We start from the raw sequence: 22,818 nt of genomic DNA, 5'->3' as shown, positions 1-22,818 counted from the left end.
ATTTACCAAAATGTTCATGTAATTCTAATAATTATTATTATCTAAAATAATATTCATGTCATTCTAAAAATATTTCTATTTAAAATAATGTTCACATAATTCTAAAAAAGGTTTTATAAAGAACGTCAATCTCATCCTATCAAATATTAAATTGTTTTTTAGAAATATTTCTATAGATAAAATAATATTAACTAATTATAATAATTTTGGCAAATTATAATAAAAATCATGTTTTATTAATTTATTCAAAAAAATATTCATGTATTTTTAGGATGTATTCATGTATTTACTTTACGAGCAATATAATTAATTAAAATATTGCTAATGTAATTCTAATATGTATATAATCATTATTTTAAAAAACATTATGTAATTTCAATAGTAATATTATTTATAATAGTATATATGAATTACAAACACGATCATGGTAAATATGAGCTGCGATCATTGCAGTCCATTTAAGGCCCATCTTGGTTAGTAGGGTGTTTTTCGCAAAAACCCAGGTCGCACGTCCATCCCCACCTTTCCAGTCACTGAATTGGGTCTCACGCCATGTTGGCGCACCTTGTCAGCATATTATATGTATACAAAACATGATTAGCGCCGTAGATGCACGTCTAAGCCAAGTTATGTCACCGATTCAATGTATGCTGCAAGTTCTAGCATCAAACTGACGTTTCTTGCCAAATTCAAGCACTTATGGTGTAATTGACTCTCTTTTAAATTAATATTAGGGAACGAAATGCCACCAAAGTGTGTGTCTTTTTTTTGACAAACATCTATGTCTAAATGTTTGCGTTTGGGCCAAATCCAAACACTGAAAGAAAAAAAGGAAATGGGAATGCCAAGCAAATAAACATTCTCTTCAAGAAAATTCAACATAGTAAAACCCCGCTTGCATTCAAATATTTCGGAAAATTGTAAAAAAATCAACTTTAACACATCACTACTCTTCCATCTGATGATAGTGTGAAACTGAATGAGCCGTCATCGAAGGACATGAATACAACTTCATCAACCTTTTTCAATTGCGGACATCAAAATCCTACCAACATCGACGATGGTGACGAAGATGAGAAGTGCCGACAAGAATATGGTCTAGTTTCTTTGCTCGCTTTTAGAATAAGCTACCCGCTACCCAACTTATTTTAGAAGCTCAATCAATTTTTTTAAAGTCTATTAACTAAAACTTGCCTGGTAGACTTTTAAAAATATATTTTTGATTGGGCTTCTAGAATAAGCTGGATAGGGGGCAACTTATTCTAAAAGCTTAAAAAAGCCACCAAAAGAACTGACCCTTCATGTTGGCATTTTTTCCCCGGTGCAAACAGACACATTAAATTAATGCATTCAAAGATTGAAGGAAAAAGTATAGATGCAGACACTCACATACACGCACCTTTAATAAGACTTGAAATTGATGAAGTCACCACACGCGTCTTGCATTCAAATATTTAAAAAATTATAAAAAATCCAACTTCAACACACCTCTACTCTTTCATCCAATGATAGTGCGAAGTTGAATGAAACATCATCAAAGGACATGAATACGGCTTCATCAATCTTTTCCAATTGCCGATGCCAAAATCATAACGTCATCGACAAGATGATGAACACGAAAAGTGGCAACAAGAATGTGCCACTTGAAACGTGCACCAGCTTTTTTTCTTCTGGCACAAACATACACTAAATTGCTGCATTTAAACGTTAAAGAAAAAAAAATGTAGACGCTTACATACACCCACCTCAATGAATGCGATTTTAAATTGATGAAGTCATATACAAATATCTCGCTATGAATGAGAATGATGCCTACCACTAAGAGAATCTTTCACGGTTATGGGCATTAAAGCATGATGATATGAATTTCTTCTATATCTGGACACGCGCATCCCTACCCCGTCATTATACAAGGCCTTAGAATCTCCCAGGTCCTAAGCACAACAGCAGTGAAGCAGTCAGCTAATCATCCTGATCAAGAAAAGGGTAATCGGTGTAGCCAACAACAGGATCGAATGTGTAGAAGGTGCTCCTGTCGTACTTATTCAGAGCGGCGTTCCTCCTGAACCTCTCCGGCAGGTCGGGGTTGGCCAAGAAGATCCGCCCGTACGCCACAAGATTGGCGTAGCCTTCGTCGACGGCCCTGTCCCCTTCCTCCCGGTCGTACCCGCCGTTCACCATGAAGGTGCCCTTGAATGCCTTCCTGAACGGCAGCAGGCGGCGCGGGATCATCCGCTCGTTGACGCACATCCGCGGCTCGATCATGTGGCAGTAGAGGACGCCGAGCCCGTTCATGGCGCCGATCACGTGCAGCGCGAGCGCCTCCGGGTCGGAGTCGACGCAGTCGACGTAGTCGGCGAACGGGGAGAGGCGCACGCCGACGCGGCCCGCGCCGGCCTCGTGGCAGACGGCCGCGATGACCTCCGCGGCGAAGCGGCAGCGGTTCTCCAGGCCGCCGCCGTACGCGTCGGCCCGGTCGTTGACGCCGTCCTTCATGAACTGGTCGATGAGGTACCCGTTGGCCGCGTGGATCTCCACGCCGTCGAACCCTTAATTTGATCACAAATGATCGACGATCAGCGTCGCAAGATGAGGGCTGTGCTGTAGTTGCCTAGTTGGTGTCTTGGTGATCGGATATGCATGGTTGATCGTCAGTTACCGGCTCTGATGGCGTTCCTGGCGGCGACCCGGAAGTCGTCGACGATGTGGGGTATCTCCGCCGTCTCCAACCTTCGAGGGGCCGCGAACTCGAAGACACTGCCGTCATGGGCGACCTGAGGCGTCACCTGCTTATCCGTGCTCGACACCGGAGCTTGCCCATTAGGCTGGAACTCTGTGACATGATCCGTCCATTGGAAAAATGAGAAAAACGAACACCACTGGTACGTACGAGGATAATTAATCTTTTCGAAGAAAAAAAGGTACGAGGATAATGTCGTACGCGCCCACGAACCTACGGGCGAGACGCGGCCGGTGTGCCATATCTGGCAGAAGAAGACGGCGCCCTTGGCGTGAACGGCGTCGACCACCGGCTTCCACGCCGCCACCTGCTCCTGGCTCCACAGGCCGGGGACGTGCGGGTAGCCCCGCGCGGCCTCGGACACGGCGCATGCCTCGGCGACGAGGAGCGCGCCCGGCGCCGCCCTCTGCGCGTAGTAGAGCGCGTTGTGCGGCTGGGCGAGGTTCCCGTACGACCTGCACCGCGTCAGCGGCGCGTGAACAACCCTGCGTTGCGTTGTCGGCCATGGCCGCGTCAGTGATCCAGGATCTCTTAGTTCAAAGGAAACGAGTTACGTACTGGCTATATACTAATCAACTGACCTGTGCGCCAGGTTGAAGTCGCCCATCTTGTATGGCGTCAGGAGCGGAGTCGTCGTCGGAGTCGTCGTCTCCATGCTTCCTTCCACTGTCTTCTTCTTCTTCCTGCTCGATGGACTCTATATGTGACTATTTGTACCTCCGGTCAGGGGAAGCGGAGTAGTAGTCCACCTTCAAGACGTGTTGTCGAGCTTCTATTGCGCCAAATTAATATAAGTGGACTAGAGATTATGCAGGTAATCGACCTTTGTGGCTGTGTAATTGTCTATGGCTGCTATCGTGCGCGCCCGTTGCAAGCTAGGAAATTTCGACCAATCAAAGCAAGACAACGAGATTCATTTACAGCGATTGCACCAAAAGAAAAGCATCTATCAATAGTTGGCGTGTTGATGCGAACGTCGACGGTCCACCTCCGAGGTAAGGATCGGCTACTTACGTACGATGATATCTGGAACTCATGTCTCATCTAGTATTCCTTATTAGTAGTTGATCCGAGTGCGGCATTTTGGCGCTGGGGCTACATGAAGCCTTTTTTTTTTTTTGAAACATTTCAAAATAACATTTTAAAGTTTCAAAAAATTATGAAAAACAATCCCACATTGACATGTGAATGTATGCTACATGTGTGTAAAATTTCAGAAGAAAATACATTGATTCTTGAGCTACACAAAAAAGTGAAATTGTTGATTTTTTTAGAGTGAACAGTGCGCACACGGTCACCGTTCTCCAATATCAGCAATTTATCTTTTTTTGTAACTGTATTTCGTCATGGAAATTTATGAGTATGAAGTATACATCCATATGATACCGTAATTTTTTTCTGAGAATTTTTGAAGCATTGAAACTTTGTTTGGATTTTTTATATTAAAAGGAGCATTTTAGAGAACTCCAACTGGGCGACCTATTTCGTCCGCCGCCGTCCGTTTAGAACCGCACTGATAAACGGATGACCCATTACCAAAACGCGTCTGTTTCGCGTCCGCGCCGACTTTCGGCCCACATTTGGGATTGAAATGCGTCTACGCGGACGCAAAGCGGACGCGCGCCTTCTTGGTGTCTGCCCCAACCACCCACGGTCAACATAATTTATGACAGCCGTCCTCCTTGGCCCCACACGTCAGCGGTCGCGGTCGACCTTTTTTAATCCACCCTTGTGGTGGGTTTCGCCTCATCTGCTTCCAGAACCCACCACTCCCCATCTCGCCACCTTGTCGGCGACCAAACCCTAGCCGCGTGCCATGGTGGCTCCTTTCAAAACAAGGGCAAAGCCCCCTCCACCCCCGCGCCATCTCCTCGCCGGCGTCTTCCCGCTGGCCTCGCCAGCGTGTCAGCGTGCCGGTGCACCAAGCGCGGTGGCACTGGAAGCACCGCGTGTCGCTGCCTTACCCCGATGTTACCCTCCCGCACCACTGGCATCTGGATTCGGAGAGGATCCCGGTGCCGGCTGTGCTGCGGTCGGCGCGGTTGCGCGCGGAGGAGGTGAGTCGTCGTCAGTGTCTGCTAATGCTGGAGCAGCAACTCAACCCTACCTACGCGGCCGACTCCCCCACTGGGAGATTTCGTTCGCGGTCGAGCACGAGGAGAAGCGTCGGCGTGGCGTGCGCGACGTGCAGCCCGGAGGCCCTCCGTCGCCCCCGCCCGTAGTCAGCGAGGAGGAGCAGGAGGCTGAGGCTGCCAACCAGGCAGCGTTGGAAGCTGTTCTCCGCGAGAGCAAGGGGGAAAAGCGGCGCAAGGCCGACGAGGACGAGGCGGCTTACCAGCAGCGGCTCGTGTAGGCCATCGTGCTGTCGGTCGCCGGCGACTGCATGGTGCCACCTTCGCCGAAGAACGAGCCCACGGAGCCGCGGGAGGTCTAGCAGTGGACCGGCTGGGTCCGCGAGTGGGTCAGTGCGCTGCCCATCTGGCTGGGCGCGACACTGGAGTAGGAGGAAGCCTACCTCCTGCAGTGGAAGTCGGAGCACCTGCAGGCGGAGCATGCCGAAGGCTGTCGGTAGATGGAATTGGAGAAGGAGACGGAGGAGGAACGATGGAAGATGGAGGAGGAGCGCGCCCGTGCTGCGTTTCCAACCTCACTGACCCCATCGTCGACACCGCCAACCTCCTCGTCATGGGCCTCATCCGGTGGTTCTTCCTCACCGTCTCGGAGGACATCTTCCACACCGTGGTTCGCGATGGGGACGATGCCTACACGGTGTGGACCAAGATCAACGGCCTCTTCACCGACAACAATCTACAATGCGTCAAGTTATTGCAGCAGGACTTCTTTGGATGTCATCAAAAAACACCCTCTCCAGCGACGTCTATTGCCTTCGGCTCAAGTCCCTCTCCTATAAACTCAACGACATGGACTTCAAGATCGACGATGCGGTTCTCTTCTCCACTCTTACCACCGGTATTAACAAGGACTTCGGCAACGCCGCCTCCAACCTCACCCTCGTGGTGGATCCCACCTTTGAGCACGCGGTGGTCTAGCTCCGCCTTGAGGCATGGGCGGATGAAGCCCGCGCGCACCCGCGTCGTCCACATCGCTCTCGCCGTCGACCTCTCCTGCGACGGACCCGTGCCTCCCGTGTCGGCTCCGCAGTCGGCTCCTCCGGCCCAGTTCCCGTCGTTTCCACCACCACTGCCGCAGCCACAACAGCAACAACAGCGCAATAGCGGCAACGGCAATCATCGCCGTGGCCGTGGTGGCAATCGCAACGGTCGCGGCAATGGCGGTGGCGGTGGCCACCCACGCTTCTCCAACACAATGGCTCCGCCGCCCTAGGGTGGTGGCTATAACCCCTGGACTGGGGTTGTGCAAGCCTACAACATGCCCATGTCGCGCCCCCCGGCCCCGGGCCTCTTTGGTCCCCACCCGACGGCGCATCAGGCCATGCTGGCCATGCAGTAGCCCGGCTACATCACCCTTGTGCCGCCCAGCCATGCATGCCTCCTAGGTCCACCGCCATCCACCCCCTACGGTGCTTACGGTGGCCCTCACGGGTATCCTGCGGTGAATCCCTTGCTCCTCGGTGCCCTCCAGTAGCCTCCCGCTGCGCCCTACACCGGCGGCAGGGGTGATTGCTTCATGGACACCGGGGCTTCCGTTCACATGGCAGCACATCCGGGTAACCTCTCCATTGCTTTTCCCATCTCTACTTCTACCCGCATCATTGTCGGTAATGGTGCCGGCCTTCCCATCTATCATATTGGTTCCACTAGTTTTCCCTCATCATCTAGGCCTTTGTCTCTTCAAGATGTCATTGTTTCTCCTGAGATTATTCAGAACCTCTTTTGCGTTCGTAAACTTTCTCGTGATAATTCTGTAACTGTGGAATTTGACGAAGTTGGTTTTTGTATTAAGGACGCCCGCACCAAGATGGTTCTGCACCGATGTGACAGTCCTGCTAATCTCTATCCAGTTCAGCCGCCATCCTTCACATCCGCAGCTCCCCGATCCCTCTCCGCTGGCGTTGATTTGTGGCACGCGCGTCTTGGACTCCCCAGCTTGACTTCGCTTCGTCAAATAATGAGGAGTTTTTCATTTCCATGTAATAAAATGGATGCTCACTCTTGTGAAGCATGTCGTCTCGGCAAACATGCTTGTCTTTCCTTTAGTTCATCCTCCACAGTTGCCTCTTTTCCGTTTGAGCTACTACATTGCGATGTATGGACATCTCGTGTTTCTAGTCATACTGGTTTTCTTTATTACCTGGTTATTCTAGATGACCACTCTCATTTGTGTGGACGTTTCCTCTTCGTAGGAAATCCGGAGTTCCTCCTACGCTCCATGCCTTTTACTCTTACAACTGCGCACAATTTGGCCGCTCCATACTCTCTCTTCAAACTGACAACGGGAAGGTGTTCGACAATCTCACTCATTCACACCCTTCTCGCAACACACGACACCATCTTCCACCTCACCTGCCCTTACACATCCCAACAAAATGGCCGCGCTGAACGCATCCTTCGCACTCTTCTTTTTCACGCCTACATATCTCCACAATTCTGGCCTGATGCTCTCCCCACTGCCACACTACTCGTTAACCTTCGCCCTTGTCGCTCGTGCTGCCTTTGTATTTTTGGTTGTCGTTGCTATCCTAGCATCGCGTCTACGACTCCTCACAAACTTGGTCCCTCCTTCGTTCCTTGTGTCTTCCTCGGTTACCCAGCTAACACCAAAGGCTACTGTTGCTATGACCCAGTGTCCCATCATGTCATCACCTCCCGGCATGTGTACTTTGATGAGCATTGTTTTCGGTTTGCTCAGACACAGGTGGACTCCTCTCCGGACGTGGGTGTCCTGCGTCGCCACCTTGCGCCCGCGCCTTCAGCCGCTGTGCTTCTGGATGGCTCGACGCCGGCTATTGCGTCGCCAGCCGCCCCGTCTTCGCCGGCTGCTCCATCTTCGTCGGCTACTCCACTCGTTGTTGGGTCGTCAGCTGCTGCGCCGGCTTCTGCATCGCCGACTGCTGGGTCGCCGGCTGTCGGGTCACCGACTGTTGGGTCGCTAGCTGTCGTGTCGCCGGCTGTTGGGTCGTCGGTTGCGGTACGGACGGCTGCTGCGTCACCGGCTACTATGCCCGCTGCTGCAGGTTCTTCATCACCAACACCCGCAACGTCTCCTGCGCTGACTCCCGCTGGGCCCATTACCCGTGCTCGCACGGGGGTCCTTCGTCCCAACAGTCATGATGCTTCAGATGAATATGTATGCACGACCTCCACCGCCGCGCTGTCACCTCTGCCCACGTCCGCTCGTGCGTCGCTCCGTGATCCACTCTGGTTTGTCGCGATGTAGGAGGAGTTTGATGCTTTGCAGCGGAACCGTAACTGGCAGCTTGTTCCCCGTCCTCGGCACGCTAACGTGATCACAGGAAAGTGGGTCTTCAAACACAAGCTACGCCCAGATGGCACTCTGGATCGCTACAAGGTGCGTTGGGTCATGCGTGGTTTTCGACAACGTTGTGGCATTGAATTCACCGACACTTTTGCCCCTGTTGTCAAACCCAGGATGGTCTGGACTATCCTCCAGCTTGCGGTCTCTCGTGTATGGAAAGTGCATCAAATGGATGTCTTCAATGCCTTTCTTCATGGTCATTTGGACGAGCATGTCTTCTGTGAGCAGCCCACGAGATTCTCGGATCCGAACCTCTCAGATCATGTGTGTCTGCTTTCACGCTCACTATATGGGCTAAAGGAGGCTCCCCGTGCTTGGTACCAACGTATCGCGAAGTTTCTTTATCGACTTGGCTTCCGCTCCACACACTCCGATGCTTCGTTGTTTGTGTACTACCAGGGCGCTAACGCGGCATACCTGCTCCTCTACGTCAACGATATCATCCTGACAGCCTGCACGCCTGGCCTCCTCCATCATCTCACTGATCATCTTTGTGTTGAGTTTGTCATCAAGGACCTCAGTCCTTTGCACTACTTCCTCGGTGTTGAGGTGGTGCGCCGCAACGATGGCTTCTTTCTTCATCAGTGGAAGTATGACCATGAGCTCCTCGACTGCGCCAGCATGCTTAATTGCAAACCCGCGCCTACGCTGGTCGACACGATGACCAAGCTCTCTGCAGCTGATGGCTCACCAGCTCCTGATGCGCCTCTTTACCAGTCTATTGTTGGTGCTCTTCAGTACCTTACTCTCACTAGACCAAAGCTTCAGTAAGCAGTTCAGCAGGTGTGCCTTCATATGCATGCTCCCCGGGATGCTCACTGGACACTTGTGAAGCGGATTCTTCGGTATATTCGTGGGTCTATGGATCTTGTCATCACTTTGCACGCCTCCACCGCCACCGACATCACCGCTTACTTGGATGCTGACTGGGCCGGCTGCCCGGACACCCGCCGCTCCACCTCTGGTTACTGTGTCTTCCTTGGACCATGACTCATCTCTTGGTTGTCCAAGCGCCAGCCCACAGTTTCCCGTTCCAGTGGAAGGCTGAGTATCGTGCAGCCGCCAACGCCGTCATCGAGTGTTCGTCGCTTCGCCAGTTACTCCTTGAGCTATCGTGTCCTGTTCATAAGACCACGATAATCTACTGCGACAACATGTTTGCCATCTACCTCTCCACCACCCCCGTTCACCATCGTGGGACCAAGCATATCGAGTTGGATATTAATTTTGTTCGGGAACAGGTGGCCCTTGGCCATGCATGTTCGTGTTTTACACGTCCCTACTTCCCAATAATTTACGGATATCATGACCAAGGGCATGCCTACAACGTCGTTTGAAGACTTCCAGTCCAGTCTTTACGTCAGCACCAATGACGCTTTGACTGCAGGGGCGTTGAGTTTCGCATGTATCTTGTATACCTGATGCACCTCCTATTTTCTTGTATATTTGAGGTTTTGTTCCACCTTATACATTATATGTACGTGCGCTTGCACTCGACCATTAATACATCGAGAGTTACATCCTATTCTTCTACGGTCTGCTCACATCGTGCGCTGTAATAAGCCACCATCTTCTACTTCCTCCGTTTCAAAATATAAGTCTTTTAAGATATTTCATTAGGAGTCTACATACGGAGCAAAATGAATGAATCTACACTCTATAGTATGTCTATATACATCCGTATGTAGTTCATTAATGAAACCTCCTTAAAGACTTATATTTAGGAACGGAGGGAGTATTTCTTTATTTTCCAAGCCGATTTGCCCACCCATGAACATCTTTAGTTTTTCGTCGCTGGTACTTGCTGCGAGTTGTAGTTTGAGGTATCATCGGCAACCACAGACCACGTGGAAGGAGGCTTGACTGGGGCATAATGTTTCTTTCTTTATTTCTTTCCTTTTTCCGTTTGATTCAATACTAGGGAAAAGGAATCATTGGGGATATATCATAAAGATTACTTGCATCATTACTTAATATATTTCTTCATGCTTTGGCAGGTAATCAATCACGAACAACTCATTATTTTTCTTATCCTACGCCTTAGAATTCTTTGCTTAATCTGTGCAGCAATGTTCAGACTGTTCTGTTATTTTATTTTCTACTAACCAACTTTTTGTGTGTGGGATGCGACTAACTATCAATCTGTGCAGCAACGTTCTAGAGTTTTGACTTTTGAGAGATCATTTTTGTTTCATTCAGCCGTTTCTGCTATTGTATATTCTCTCCTTTTTTTGTGGGGTGATACTAACAAAACCTCTATATGTGATCATTCCATGCGTCAAAATATCAGAGTTTTGAGGGAACATTATTTCTTTCTCAGTTGCATCAATATTACATGTGAAAACTATTTATGTAACCGGATTATTTGCGTGTATATTCATTGGTTTCACCTAAACATATCATGTATTAGTTCCGCAGCAACGCGCAAGGTTTTATCTAGTTCTTCAAAGAGGCTTTGCCCAACTTTATATAAAATTTCAAGTTAAATGTCTAGACTGATACGAAGTACTTCTAGTGAGAATTTTTTTAAACACTTCGGATCAGAGAAAGTCAACATCCCCCACAAAAATTAAATAAAAAATCAGCTTCCAAACGGGTAGCACAACCGCTATCAACTCAAAGCCGATCATGAGGAGAGCCACGCCTAACACAGCCAACCTACACCACCAGGATGGAACCGTGCCGCCTTGGGAGATCACTAGACACCCTTGTAAGCATATAACCAAAAGGGGCCGGGGCTCCACAATTATGCCGCCAAAAGGGTTACGACTCCATGCGCCGCCATGTCCGAAAAGACGGACTATGGTTTCCACTAGGAGCCCTGACACAGTGAGGGGACCCACAACGGCGCCCCCAAGAGGGAAGCAACCTGTAGGCAATGACATTGCCAGCATCGGAGCACGGACCTTTTGACTGGAAAGTTACAAGTCACATCATGGCACCTAGGTTGCCGACCCAACCTCGGGGGTGGGGGGGGGGGGGGGGGGGGGCGTCACCCGCTCGAAGCCTCCAGATCCAAACTAGAGTTCCGTCACCGCTGAAGGTATGGTGACACCAGGATCACCTCCACCCCTCTAATGGAAAATGTAGTAGAAGGCAATACCAAAAAACGCCATACGAATCAAGTTCCCAATATTACTATGAAGATGATGATGCGATTGGATCTGTAATTACCAACACGGGTGTAATGCAAGTAGTTGCTCGTGTAGATCTTTGATGTAGATTCTTACAACTAGGATTAAAACCCCCAACCGCGATTTAGAGGTCCCGCTTTTCAGTTTTCTCTTCATATGTGTCTTCAATTTCATTTATTGATTGGAACTGCTTTTTCTTTCTCTTGACATAAACATATTCACTTTCAGAAAATGTTTCAGAATTTCTGCGAGAAGGCTTGCTTCTTTTCTTGTGCTTGGAACGAACATCCTCGCTTTTACAACTGTGGTCAGCATATTTACCCTGTTTCCTTCATCCTTTATGTTCGAATACACACAGTAAGAAAATCAATTGTGCATTGTTCGAACTTTGACTAACTACGGTGCACAACTGAGCCTCTACGCACGAATGCAACGCGGTCACACGCATCTCCGGTACCCGGTAGAAACTGGTTCCGCTAGAATTTCATTTCGCAGGTCATCAGCAGTTCTACATGACATAAGAACATTTGACCGACTGATCAGCAGCTGAGGTCAGCACCAACGCACAGTATGCCTACCTACCTGGTTGGTCATGGAGTTCAATCTCAGCCTCAATCCCTCACTCATGCTATATAACTTAATGAATCAAAATTCTCTTATTTTCCTGATTTATCTCTCTTGGTTGTTGGGCGGCTCATATGTATACGTGCCAGGCACCCTTGATCAGAGGCAGCACGATGATTCTCTTGGCATGCCCATCTCTTCCACCGGAGGTGCGTCGACGATGGTCATCTGTACTCCATCCTCCCGCTCCGCGAGGCGGCCCCTCCTCTCGCGATGCTCCTGGCAGTTCGCGCACCAGTGCAGGCAGCAATGCACCATACAAGGATCACATGGCGAGTTCTGGTGGAAACAAGCTGCAGGAGTAAAATCACTGGAATCGAAGTAATCCCTCCTATCCATATTATTTGTGGCAGCTTTAGTACAAATTTGGTATGAAGTTGTAGTGTTGTACTAAAGCTGCGACAAGTAATTTGGATAGGAGGGAGTAGCAAATTTTGACCCAACAAATGAGGACCAGACATAATCACAGAATGTAGTGAATGGATTCATATTTTCACCTTGAGATGGTACTTTCTCTGGAGCTCCTGACGGAAAAAGCCGGTATAGGTGCTGCACAGCCACCAGCTGAACATTAGACCTTCGCCTATGAGAAATGATGATCTTGGATCAACACCATGAAATATTCCAGTCAGAATCGCAAGCGTAATCCCTCCTTCCACGAAGATGGCATGGCAGACACAAGGTGCTGTCCATGGGGTATCCTCTTTAAGAGCCGCAACATTGCGCCCGAACAACACGCATGGACAGAACAATCCAGTTCGACCTAGAATATAAAGAAAGACACCACATAATATTTTATCTGCTAGCTAGCATTCCGTGGAGACTACATTCTAGACATGTATAGCCTTCATCAAGAAGGACTTGATAGTTAAGAATGAAATACAAAAGTAAGAAGCAGTATGTTTATCTTTGACGGCTCGATAAGTTAGATTTTGATGTATCTTTAAGCAGGATGGCTATGAGACCATTATAAACTAAGGCTGGTCGTAATGTGAGTACCATAGCTAGTATCATGCATGCCAACTAAGCAATTTTGATGAGGTGGCATAGAATTAAATGAAGAAAGAAAGAGTTGACTATCATATCATGATACCGTATCATATTAAATATTGTGCTACTATGTGGCATGCATGGCAATAAATGACCTATCCTATGATACTAACATATGATGCTATGCATTACGGATGTAGTATCATACACTAGTATCATATGCATGATACTAGTATATGTTACTCCCCATTACAACCAGCCTAAAAATGTATACAGATAAAGCACACATTTAGCTAACTAAGAATAGAGCAAGTATTCAAGAAAAAGGAACTACTACAGAGTTCAAAAGAAACAAGGCAACTTAACAGTGCATCTGTTGCTTAGCAGCCAAAGATATATTTCTATTATAGGCGCCACACTTATGTTACAAAAGGGTGTGAATAAGCATACTTTCTTACAATAGTGAAAGTATGAAGATTTACAGGTGACAAGCAAGCACCAAAATCAGAACTATACATCCAAGAAATCCAGGGATGAATAAACATACAATTAACATGAATTTAGCCAGGTCTTCATCACATTAGGAAACTCATTTGACAAAGTAAACTACTCTATGAGCAAATGATGAAGAAATAGGTGGGGCGCTTAAGATAACATTAGCCATAACCATTTACTATGAACAATTTCACACATTGTTGGTGACATTTATTCCATGGTTTATGATAAATAACTGTTGCTCTTATTTATATCCTCTGTTGGCTTTTGAACGTGCGTATGCAGCTGTACAGGCGTGGCTACGTGATTCTTGCTTCGGCCGGCTACTTGACGGAACTTGCGTAACTAGCGACACGAATAAAACTGATCGATGGATTTGATGGCTAAAGGCCCGTGTCGAGCCTTTGCTTTGTATTGCTTTTCGTTTTTTCTGGTGTTACAATCAACACCCCTAGGGTGTCTTTTATACACGTCCACAAGGGACTATGGAAATAGACTAGGACTAGGAATCCTAATACTACTAGGACTCGGTTTGGCTTTCTTTCCTAATCCTACATGAGCAACATGATTAACATTTACATTCACCTCCTTAATCTTGTTGCTTGACTCCACTTCTTGCACTCCGACTTTCCTCCTCATCTCGATGAACTTCTGTCGACCGAGGGACTTGGTGAAAATATCGGCAAGTTGGTCTTTCGTGTTCACATGTTGAACCTCGATCAACCCTTCTTCAATGCACTCCCGGATATGGTGGAACCGGGTATCTATGTGCTTGCTCCTTTCGTGATGAACCGGATTTTTGCACAACGAGATTGCAGCTTGGTTATCGATCTTCAGTGACACCTTCTGCACCTCCCGCTTTGCAAGAATAGCTAGGAGTCTTCTCAGCCACACTGCTTGACAAGCCGCCGTGCTTGCCGCTATGTATTCTGCCTCGCATGAAGACAGTGCCACCACCTTTTGCTTCTGAGAATTCCAGCTAATCGGATTCGGGCCAAGGTAGAAAACCATGCCCGTTGTGCTCTTTCGGTCATCAACATCACCTGCCATGTCGCTATCTGAATATCCACGAAGGATCAATCCTTCCTTTCCCTTTCCGTGCAACCAAGATTAATGGTGCCTTTCACATAGCGCAAGATTTGATTGACCGCGCTCATGTGCTCGGTTGTCGGATTCTCCATGAAACGACTCACGATCCCGACTGAATAAGCCAAGTCAGGTCGGGTATGCACCAAATATCTTAGGCTGCCCACAACGCTTCGATACATTGTGGTGTCCACCGGTTGATTTGAGCTAAGCTTGCTCAACTTGTGACGTTGGTCCATTGGAACTTGTGTCGCGTAGCAATCTGACATGCCACACTTTTCCAATAACTTGATCGCATAAGCCGATTGACATAGGGAAATCTCTCCGGAGCTTTGCTTCACTTCGATGCCCAAGTAATAGCTGAGTAATCCCAGATCACTCATGCTAAACTTGTTCTTCATTTGCGCCTTGAAACGTTCAATTTCTTGTACGCTATCTCCGGTGATAATCAGATCGTCGACATAAACTCCAACTAGCAGGTTTGAGCCTTTGGAGTTCTTTGTATAGACTGCGTGCTCGAGGGGACATCTCTTGAACCCGAGCGAGACCAGACTTCGGTCTAACTTTGAGTTCCAAGCTCTTGGCGCTTGCTTCAACCCGTAAAGTGCCTTCTTGAGCTTGTAAACTTTCCCTTCTTCGCCTTTCTTCTCGTAGCCGAGGGGTTGTTCCACGTACACTTCTTCTGTGAGATCGCCGTTGAGGAAAGCGGATTTAACATCCATATGATGAACCTTCCAATCCTCTTGTGCTGCCAAAGCTAGGAGCACTCTCACCGTCTCGATTCGAGCAACCGGTGCAAACACCTCATCATAGTCAACTCCTTGACGTTGAACGTAGCCCTTTGCAACGAGTCTTGCCTTGTACTTCACAATGGCACCCTCCGTGTCCTTCTTTAACTTGTAAACCCACTTCAAACCTATCGTCTTTTGGTTTGGAGGTCGGGTTACCAAAGTCCACGTGCCATTGTTCTCAATTGCCTTCATCTCCTCATCCATGGCGTGCGTCCAGCTAGGACTTTTTCTCGCCTCTACGAAGTTCGCCGGCTCCTCAACTCCGAACAGACATAGTCCGGAGTACTCGAGCGTAACTGGCTTTGTGTACTTGTAGACTTTCTTGAGGGTCTTGTAGCGACGAGGCCCTGAGGAGTCCGTTGTGGCTTGCGAAGGAGGCGACACAAATTGTGTCGGTGTTGATGCACTTGAGGAAGAAGGCTGAGACCTTGGTGTGTCATCGACATCCGTGTCGTCGGCGTAGTCGTCGTGACCGTGACCATCATCTTGATTGTCGTCGTCACTATGCGCCTCGTTGTCGATGTTGTCGTCGAGATCTCCGCCTGTGTCCTGCGCGGCGTTGTCGCTATCTCCTTGCGACCTATGCGCGTCATCGTCGGTGTCGGCACCATGATGATCACTACCATTGTGGTCACCTTGGTTGGGTGTCTTGCCAATCACCTGGACATCCTCCCCTGCATCATCATCAGTTGGAAATTCAACTGCAAATATGTTACTGTTTGGAGCATCGTCGGCTGCGGCGCTCCAATTCCACGCTTGGTTTTCTTCAAACACGACGTCGCGTGAAATCCGTAGACGCTTGGTTTGTGGATCGTAGAAACGGTATGCCTTGGTGCCAGAACTGCTCTCGTATCCGATGAACACCATCTTGGTGCTACGATCGGCAAGCTTTGAGAGGTGCGGCTCCGCCGTCTTCACATGTGCCACGCACCCGAATGTCCGTAGATGAGACACATTCGGCATACGTCCGTAAATTGCTTCATACGGAGTCTTGCCGATCACCGCCTTCGTTGGAGCCCGGTTGAGAAGATAGACCGCCGTCGAGACAGCTTCTCCCCAAAAAGTCCCTGGCAGGTTGTTGCTCTTGAGTAAACTCCTTGCCATGTCAACAACGGTTCGATTGCGCCTTTCAACGACCCCATTCTGTTGCGGCGTGTAAGGTGCCGTGAGGAACCTCTTTATGCCAATCTTCTCGCAGTAGTCGTTGAACTCATTCGACGTAAACTCTCCGCCGCGATCTGTCCGTAGAGCGCGAACCTTCAGCTTGTGTTCCATCTCTGTTGCAGCCTTCAATTTCTTGAACGCTTCAAACGCCTCATCTTTAGATCGTAGGAGAATGACCCACATATATCTCGAGTAGTCGTCTACCACAAGGAAGAAATACTTCTTTCCAGCGTGAGTTGCCGGGGTGATAGGGCCACATAGATCACCATGGAGCAGCTCGAGTGCATCACTTGCACGATAGGTAGACTGAGCAGGGAATGGCCTGCGGTGCTGTTTTCCAACCAAGCACCCGTCACATACTCGATCAACATGGTCGATAACTGGCATCCCGGATACCATCTCCATCTTTGACATCTTCTTCAAGGCGTAGAAGTTAACGTTTCCAAATCTAGCATGCCATAACCACGAATCATCATCACTCTTGGCGAGCCAACACTCCGGTTGAGATTGATCAAGGTTGAGGATATAGAGCCTATTCCGTGTGCGATTAACACGAGCTAGCACGTTTCGGAGGTTGTCGAAGATCGTCATCACTCCGCTCTCTATATTCACCTTGCATCCATTCTCGTCAAGCTTCCCAATAGAGATGATGTTGTTGCGCAGCCGTGGGATGTAGTACACTCCGGTGAGTATGCGATGTTCGCCTGTGAGACCCTCAAAGAGGACAGATCCTTGTCCGCAAATCTCCACAGCTGAACCATCACCGAACTTGACCGAGCCTTCAACATCGTATTCCAGCTCGAGGAATTTCTCCTTGCACCCCGTCATGTGGTTACTGGCACCTGTGTCGAGATACCACGACACGTTCTGATCACCGGGTAACTTTGGTGTTACTTTTTCCTCATGAAGTAGCACCTTCCGGCTTGGTTTCACAACCACCATTTCAGCGAGATCACAAACTTCGGCCATCAGAAGACCTGGACCTTCGTCTTCCCGCCTTGCCAAATTTGCCTTGATCTCCCGCTTGTTAGGCTTTGGACAATCCTTCGCAAAGTGACCCATCTTATTGCAGTTATAGCACTTGACCTCGGACAAGTCCAAGTTCCGTGGTTTTTGCTCTTTAGATTGGCCCGCCTTACCACGACCTTGTGGTTTGCCTTTTCCTTTGCCTTTTCCATTTTGTCCATCGCCCTTCGTGTTGCTTGAGCCTTCGCCACCGTCACGCCTTCCTTTGCTACTTGGGGCCTCCCAATCTGTGCGCGAGTACATGAGTTGGTCACTACCTCCTCCTTTGCCTTTCCGACAGCCACGAGCATTCTCTTCCCATGTCCGCAATCGTCCGATCGCCTCCGTTATGGTCATGTCGTCGATGTCATAAAGCTGCTCGAGCGTGCCGATGATGTACGTGAATTTATCAGTGACAGAACTGAAAAATTTCTCCACGATCTCGGTCTCATCGAGCTTTGCACCAAGCGCGCGGATCTCTCCCACCAAAGTAGTAAGACGCATGGCGTAGTCATTCACAGATTTAGTTTCCTCCATCTGCAACTTGTGAAATTGGCGCTTCAGCACTTGTGCCCGAGCCTTGGTGACGCGATCTTCTCCGATCCTCATCTCCTTGAGTGCGTTCCACGCCTCTCTTGCCGTCTCGAACTCCGTCAATGTCATCAGCACGGAATCCGGCACAGACTGGGCTATGGCGGCCATGGCACCTTCGTCGCGCTCCTCGTCGACGTCGTCGTCCGTGATGGCCTCCCACACTCGAAGGGATCGAAGAATAATCTTCATCTTCACCGCCCACACGCCGTAGTTGGCGTCGGTGAGCATCGGGTACTGGATGGGGATGTTGCGATGCGCCTGGACGTTAGCGCCGCTCGTTCCTCCACCACTGGTTGCTGACTTGACGCCCTTCTTCACCTTGTCGCCGTTCTTGTTCGCCTTGGCACCGCCGCTGCCGGACTTGACCGACTCAGCGTCGCTGTCCGTCATCATAGATCGTAGATCGTCGAGGCTCTAGATACCAATTGTTGGCTTTTGAACGTGCGTATGCAGCTGTACAGGCGTGGCTACGTGATTCTTGCTTCGGCCGGCTACTTGACGGAACTTGCGTAACTAGCGACACGAATAAAACTGATCGATGGATTTGATGGCTAAAGGCCCGTGTCGAGCCTTTGCTTTGTATTGCTTTTCGTTTTTCTGGTGTTACAATCAACACCCCTAGGGTGTCTTTTATACACGTCCACAAGGGACTATGGAAATAGACTAGGACTAGGAATCCTAATACTACTAGGACTCGGTTTGGCTTTCTTTTCTAATCCTACATGAGCAACATGATTAACATCTACATGTATAGATGGAAAGTGTGAAACAAGACTGCAAGTGTTTCCTTACACTCAGAGCATACAAAATTAAACCCAGTATTAAACATAGTTAGTTCAGTTATACTCTAAAAATGTATAGATCCCAGCGTGGACTAGGTGTTGGCTTTTGAACTTGCTAGATCAAATCTCCCAGGAATACGTATGAGCAAGCTAGCTATACGTATGAGCAAGCTAGCTAGACAAGCAGTCAAGCACACAGCTTGATTGATGAACAGTAGTCTAGCATGCACGCACACACGGTGATCTGAGCTTTGACTAGCGCTAGAATCAGATCGATCTCTTGACGGAACGTCTCTCCAACTTGCGAACGTGGACGTTAAACTGATCGGAAGATTTTTGTGATAGCAACAGGGGCGTGTCGCTCCTGTCTTCTTTTTCTCTTTTCGTTTTTCTGGTGTTACAATCAGCATCCCTAGGGTGTCTTTTATACACGTCCACAAGGGACTATGGAAATAGACTAGGACTAGGAATCCTAATACTACTAGGACTCGGTTTGGCTTTCTTTCCTAATCCTAAAGAAACAACATGATTAACTTCTAAACTAGTCATTCAGGACCTTGATTTAATTGTTGTTCAAATTAGTTAAGGAGGAAAGTGTTTGGAAATCCTTACTTTGAAACAAATATATGGAGGCAAAGCCCGTTCTCTTCACATAATGCCAAACCATGGCTTTCTCACTATCGCCTTTTCTTTTGGGTTCAATGCCTTAAAATGTTGATTTCGACATACACTTATTGGTCAACGTTTGATCTATTGACATGAGATGGTATTCGAGGAAGGGACAATGAACTCTTGACAAGCCACAATGTATTTAAATGGGATTTACGTACTATGGGGTTTTTTTGTATACATAGAATGTATTCAGCCATGTTTGATTCACATGTGCAGTTTTGATCAAAGAGATTATGGGGGCTTAAATTCTGGTACTCTTTGCACTGAGCTGTGTTGTATCTGTGTTCGGTCGCTGCTTTATCTATAAAATGGAGGAAAAGCCTTTTTCGGTAAATTCCGGTATTCTTTGCACTTTCATGAATATTGATGAAAGGAACGGAAGTTTTTTCTGCAAAAAAAGTACCGCTAAAGATAGAAGTGTTCGTGTTGGTTCTATGCCGTGGGGGTTATTCCATGGCATGGAGATATATACAAGAGTTTCCGCTTGCAAGAAGAGATGATTTTGACTATCCAATGGCTTGGGTGGCATGAGGGGAAGCTTGGGGCAGCGATAAAGTTGTTGCCTAGTAAGGGCATCTCCAAGGGCGACCTGTAAACTGCCCGCATCCGTTCAGACCATGTTGTCCGGATCGAGGAAGCCATCCAACGCGGACCTGTATATGTCCGAACGGCGGTCCGGACGTACTTTCTTCCGTAAACCAAAGACAAACGTATAGCCCCGTTTTCCTCTACGTAGCCCCGTTTTCCCCTATGTAGGGGGCTTCGCAGGCATCCAGACAACAGCCAAGCCTGCTTCTTACCGCCCTGGCCCATCCTAAGACCTCCTCCCTCGCCCACGCGCGTCTGGCGACAACTGCCCGCATTCATGCCACTGCAGAGCATGATGCTACACATTGAAGATGGCTCAGGACCGACGCGACCTCTCGCTGCCTCTGCTGTTGAAGCAGCGGCCGAGGGTGCCGCTCGCTGCACGCCCGGCGGAACACATCTCCTCGCCATAGTCAAACATCTCCATTAAATCTACATGGAAGCCGAGAAACCTACTCCGACCACACGTCCGTTCACGAGCGGGTGACATTAATCACAATGCCGAACAAGCTCCTCCCTTCTGCCCGCTATTTAAAGGAGCCTAGACGCCGGGCAAAAACCGCACCTCTCCGCCACTTCCCATCTCCTCCTTCCACCATTTTCTCTAACCTTTCGATGGCATCCTACGAGCAGGAAGAGCGGTTCTCCGGCATAAAATCGGCTGGGTGGCCCATCGAGGCCACCGAAGCGAAGGAAACGGCTGCTCCACCTCCCTCGCCTAGCCCGATAGAGCAAATCACCGCTTCAAGACAGCGCGTGGTTCAATAAGTCGCTACTCCAAGATAACTCGGAGGAGTGGCGAGTTGCTCCACGAAAGCACACGGGGGCATACAACGAAGCGACCATCGTAGCTGCCATGGACGAGGCTAGACACCTGCCATCCACTGTTAATGTTGGCAAAACCGCACCCGATCAATGGAGAATGAAGCTGGCTACATGGAGTTGGACGAGTTGGCCAGCGCGTCCGCGACCATCGACAACACCGAGGAAAAGTGGAACAGGGGAGGACGCCACCGGTTTGGTCCCAAGATGGCCACCCCAAGCGAGTCAGCCGGCGTCCACAACCGGTGTCTTGTCCTCTCTCGTCGGCCACTGTTGTCCCCCGCCCCAAAAACAAGCATCCATCCGCATTTCACGGTATTGGATGCAACCCTTCCCCTCCGGCTAAAGCACCCCCTTTGGCACTACAGCGAGCGGCGTAGACGGAGATAGGGAAAGGGGGAGGAATGTACCTCCAAAGCTCCCAACAGTCTGACGATTGGGCTGCCAAACGTGAGGAACACAAAGGGATCCGCCATGGCCGACCGTAGACTAGTATAGTGTATCCGTGTCGTGGGAATGGAGCTTCGTGCAGCTGGACGTGCACATTGTTTTGCCTATTTTATTTAAAATATGCCCAATATGTAATGAATGTCGTTATGTTTATATGAAATTCATCCGGTTTGTAGGAAAAGTTGTTGAATGTATGTGGACACCGTTGGATGGCGGCCTCCTGCTTCTGTATCCTTGGATTGACCTCCCTGCTCACGAACGGATGTGGAAAAACATTTACAGGGTGTCGCTGGAGATGCCCTAACCATGAGGTCATGGATTTGAGTCCTCAAAATAACCTTTTGCAAAAATGCAGGAAATTTTTGCATACAATAGATCTAAAAAGGGCAGACCAGGCTGCCCGGTTGGCATTCAATGCTGTTTATTACACGTTCATACTACTTTTTCTCGTAGCATGCCGCACATCTTTGGTTGTTGACTAGAGGTGTTGAGAAGTCTCTTCACTTTCTTATTTTTGTGGGAGCAGCAATGGTGTTTTGGTATATCTAATTATGACAGAATGATCTTGTCTTTTTTTCTAGAAGCAGGAAACGATGTCTTCTATTCATGCAAGTGTAGCTTTTGGTCACAATATTGATAAGGTAACTTTTGGCCACAATCCAAACACACCCCGAAACCATTTTAATAAGTGTAGGTTACAAGAACGTGGAGGCGATTACAGGTTTGATCCAATTAATCCAAAAACATATGCGCAACGTCATGGGAATGGAGGAAAAACACGATGCAGCATCGTCCGGTTAAATCCATCTAGCATCTGATCAAATCGAGTAGCAAAGACGGAATCGGAATGCTACTCGATTTGATCGGGCAACCGAAATGCATGGGAAGGGATGTGTAGTTACGTACAGCTCCCGGGATCGGCGGTGCATCCAAAGATTCCGGTGCTCCAGGGCTCGTCGGCCGGCAGGTGGTAGGACTCCGGCAGGACCTGGCCGCACTCGGCGCACCTCCTGCACCCGGGCTGCAGATCGATTGGATCAGAGTATTGGCAAAGAGATCAATGGATCGAGAATCAATGAAGACGAGAGGAGGTCGAGGAAGGAGAACGTGCCCGCGGGACGTGGACGGGCTGGTTGAGCTCGCCGGGGCAGATGTCCTCGGCGGGCGCCTCCTGGTCGCGGGTGAGCTTCACGTAGCGCGGCGGCTGGCTCTCCTCCGCCATTGGTTGCTTTCCGCGCCGGCCCGAGTCCAAGGGAAGGGATGGGATTGGACGATCACATTCATGCAAAGTACTCTCTCCGTTCCAAAATATAAGACCTTTTAGAGATTTCATTAAAAGATTACATACGAAATAAAATGAATGAATTTACACTCTAAAATATGTCTATATACATCTGGTGGGACTATCCGGACCATTCGCGTCG

General features: G+C 48.8%; 2 protein-coding genes across 2 annotated transcripts; both read right to left on the bottom strand.

Annotated features, from left to right (window-relative positions):
• Positions 1-1,746: 1,746 nt before the first annotated feature.
• Positions 1,747-3,496, bottom strand: LOC123447442 (12-oxophytodienoate reductase 1-like). Its single transcript, XM_045124044.1, has 4 exons — positions 3,322-3,496; positions 2,954-3,225; positions 2,660-2,833; positions 1,747-2,549 (listed from the first exon to the last, which is right to left on the bottom strand). Exons 1-4 carry the CDS (start codon positions 3,393-3,395, stop codon positions 1,963-1,965), a joined length of 1,107 nt encoding a protein of 368 aa, XP_044979979.1. The 5' UTR covers positions 3,396-3,496; the 3' UTR covers positions 1,747-1,962.
• Positions 3,497-11,847: 8,351 nt separating this feature from the next.
• On the bottom strand, positions 11,848-22,616 carry LOC123447441 (cell number regulator 6). Its single transcript, XM_045124043.1, has 4 exons — positions 22,506-22,616; positions 22,301-22,415; positions 12,453-12,718; positions 11,848-12,234 (listed from the first exon to the last, which is right to left on the bottom strand). The coding sequence occupies exons 1-4, from the start codon at positions 22,614-22,616 to the stop codon at positions 12,055-12,057; spliced, it is 672 nt and encodes a 223-aa protein (XP_044979978.1). The 3' UTR covers positions 11,848-12,054.
• Between the last annotated feature and the right edge of the window lie 202 nt (positions 22,617-22,818).

This window comes from Hordeum vulgare, chromosome 4H (assembly GCF_904849725.1).
Source record: "Hordeum vulgare subsp. vulgare chromosome 4H, MorexV3_pseudomolecules_assembly, whole genome shotgun sequence".
In the NCBI taxonomy this organism is placed as follows: domain Eukaryota; kingdom Viridiplantae; phylum Streptophyta; class Magnoliopsida; order Poales; family Poaceae; genus Hordeum; species Hordeum vulgare.
The sequence above is the reverse complement of the archived record's forward strand: the minus strand, read 5'-3'. Positions and strand labels throughout refer to the sequence as shown.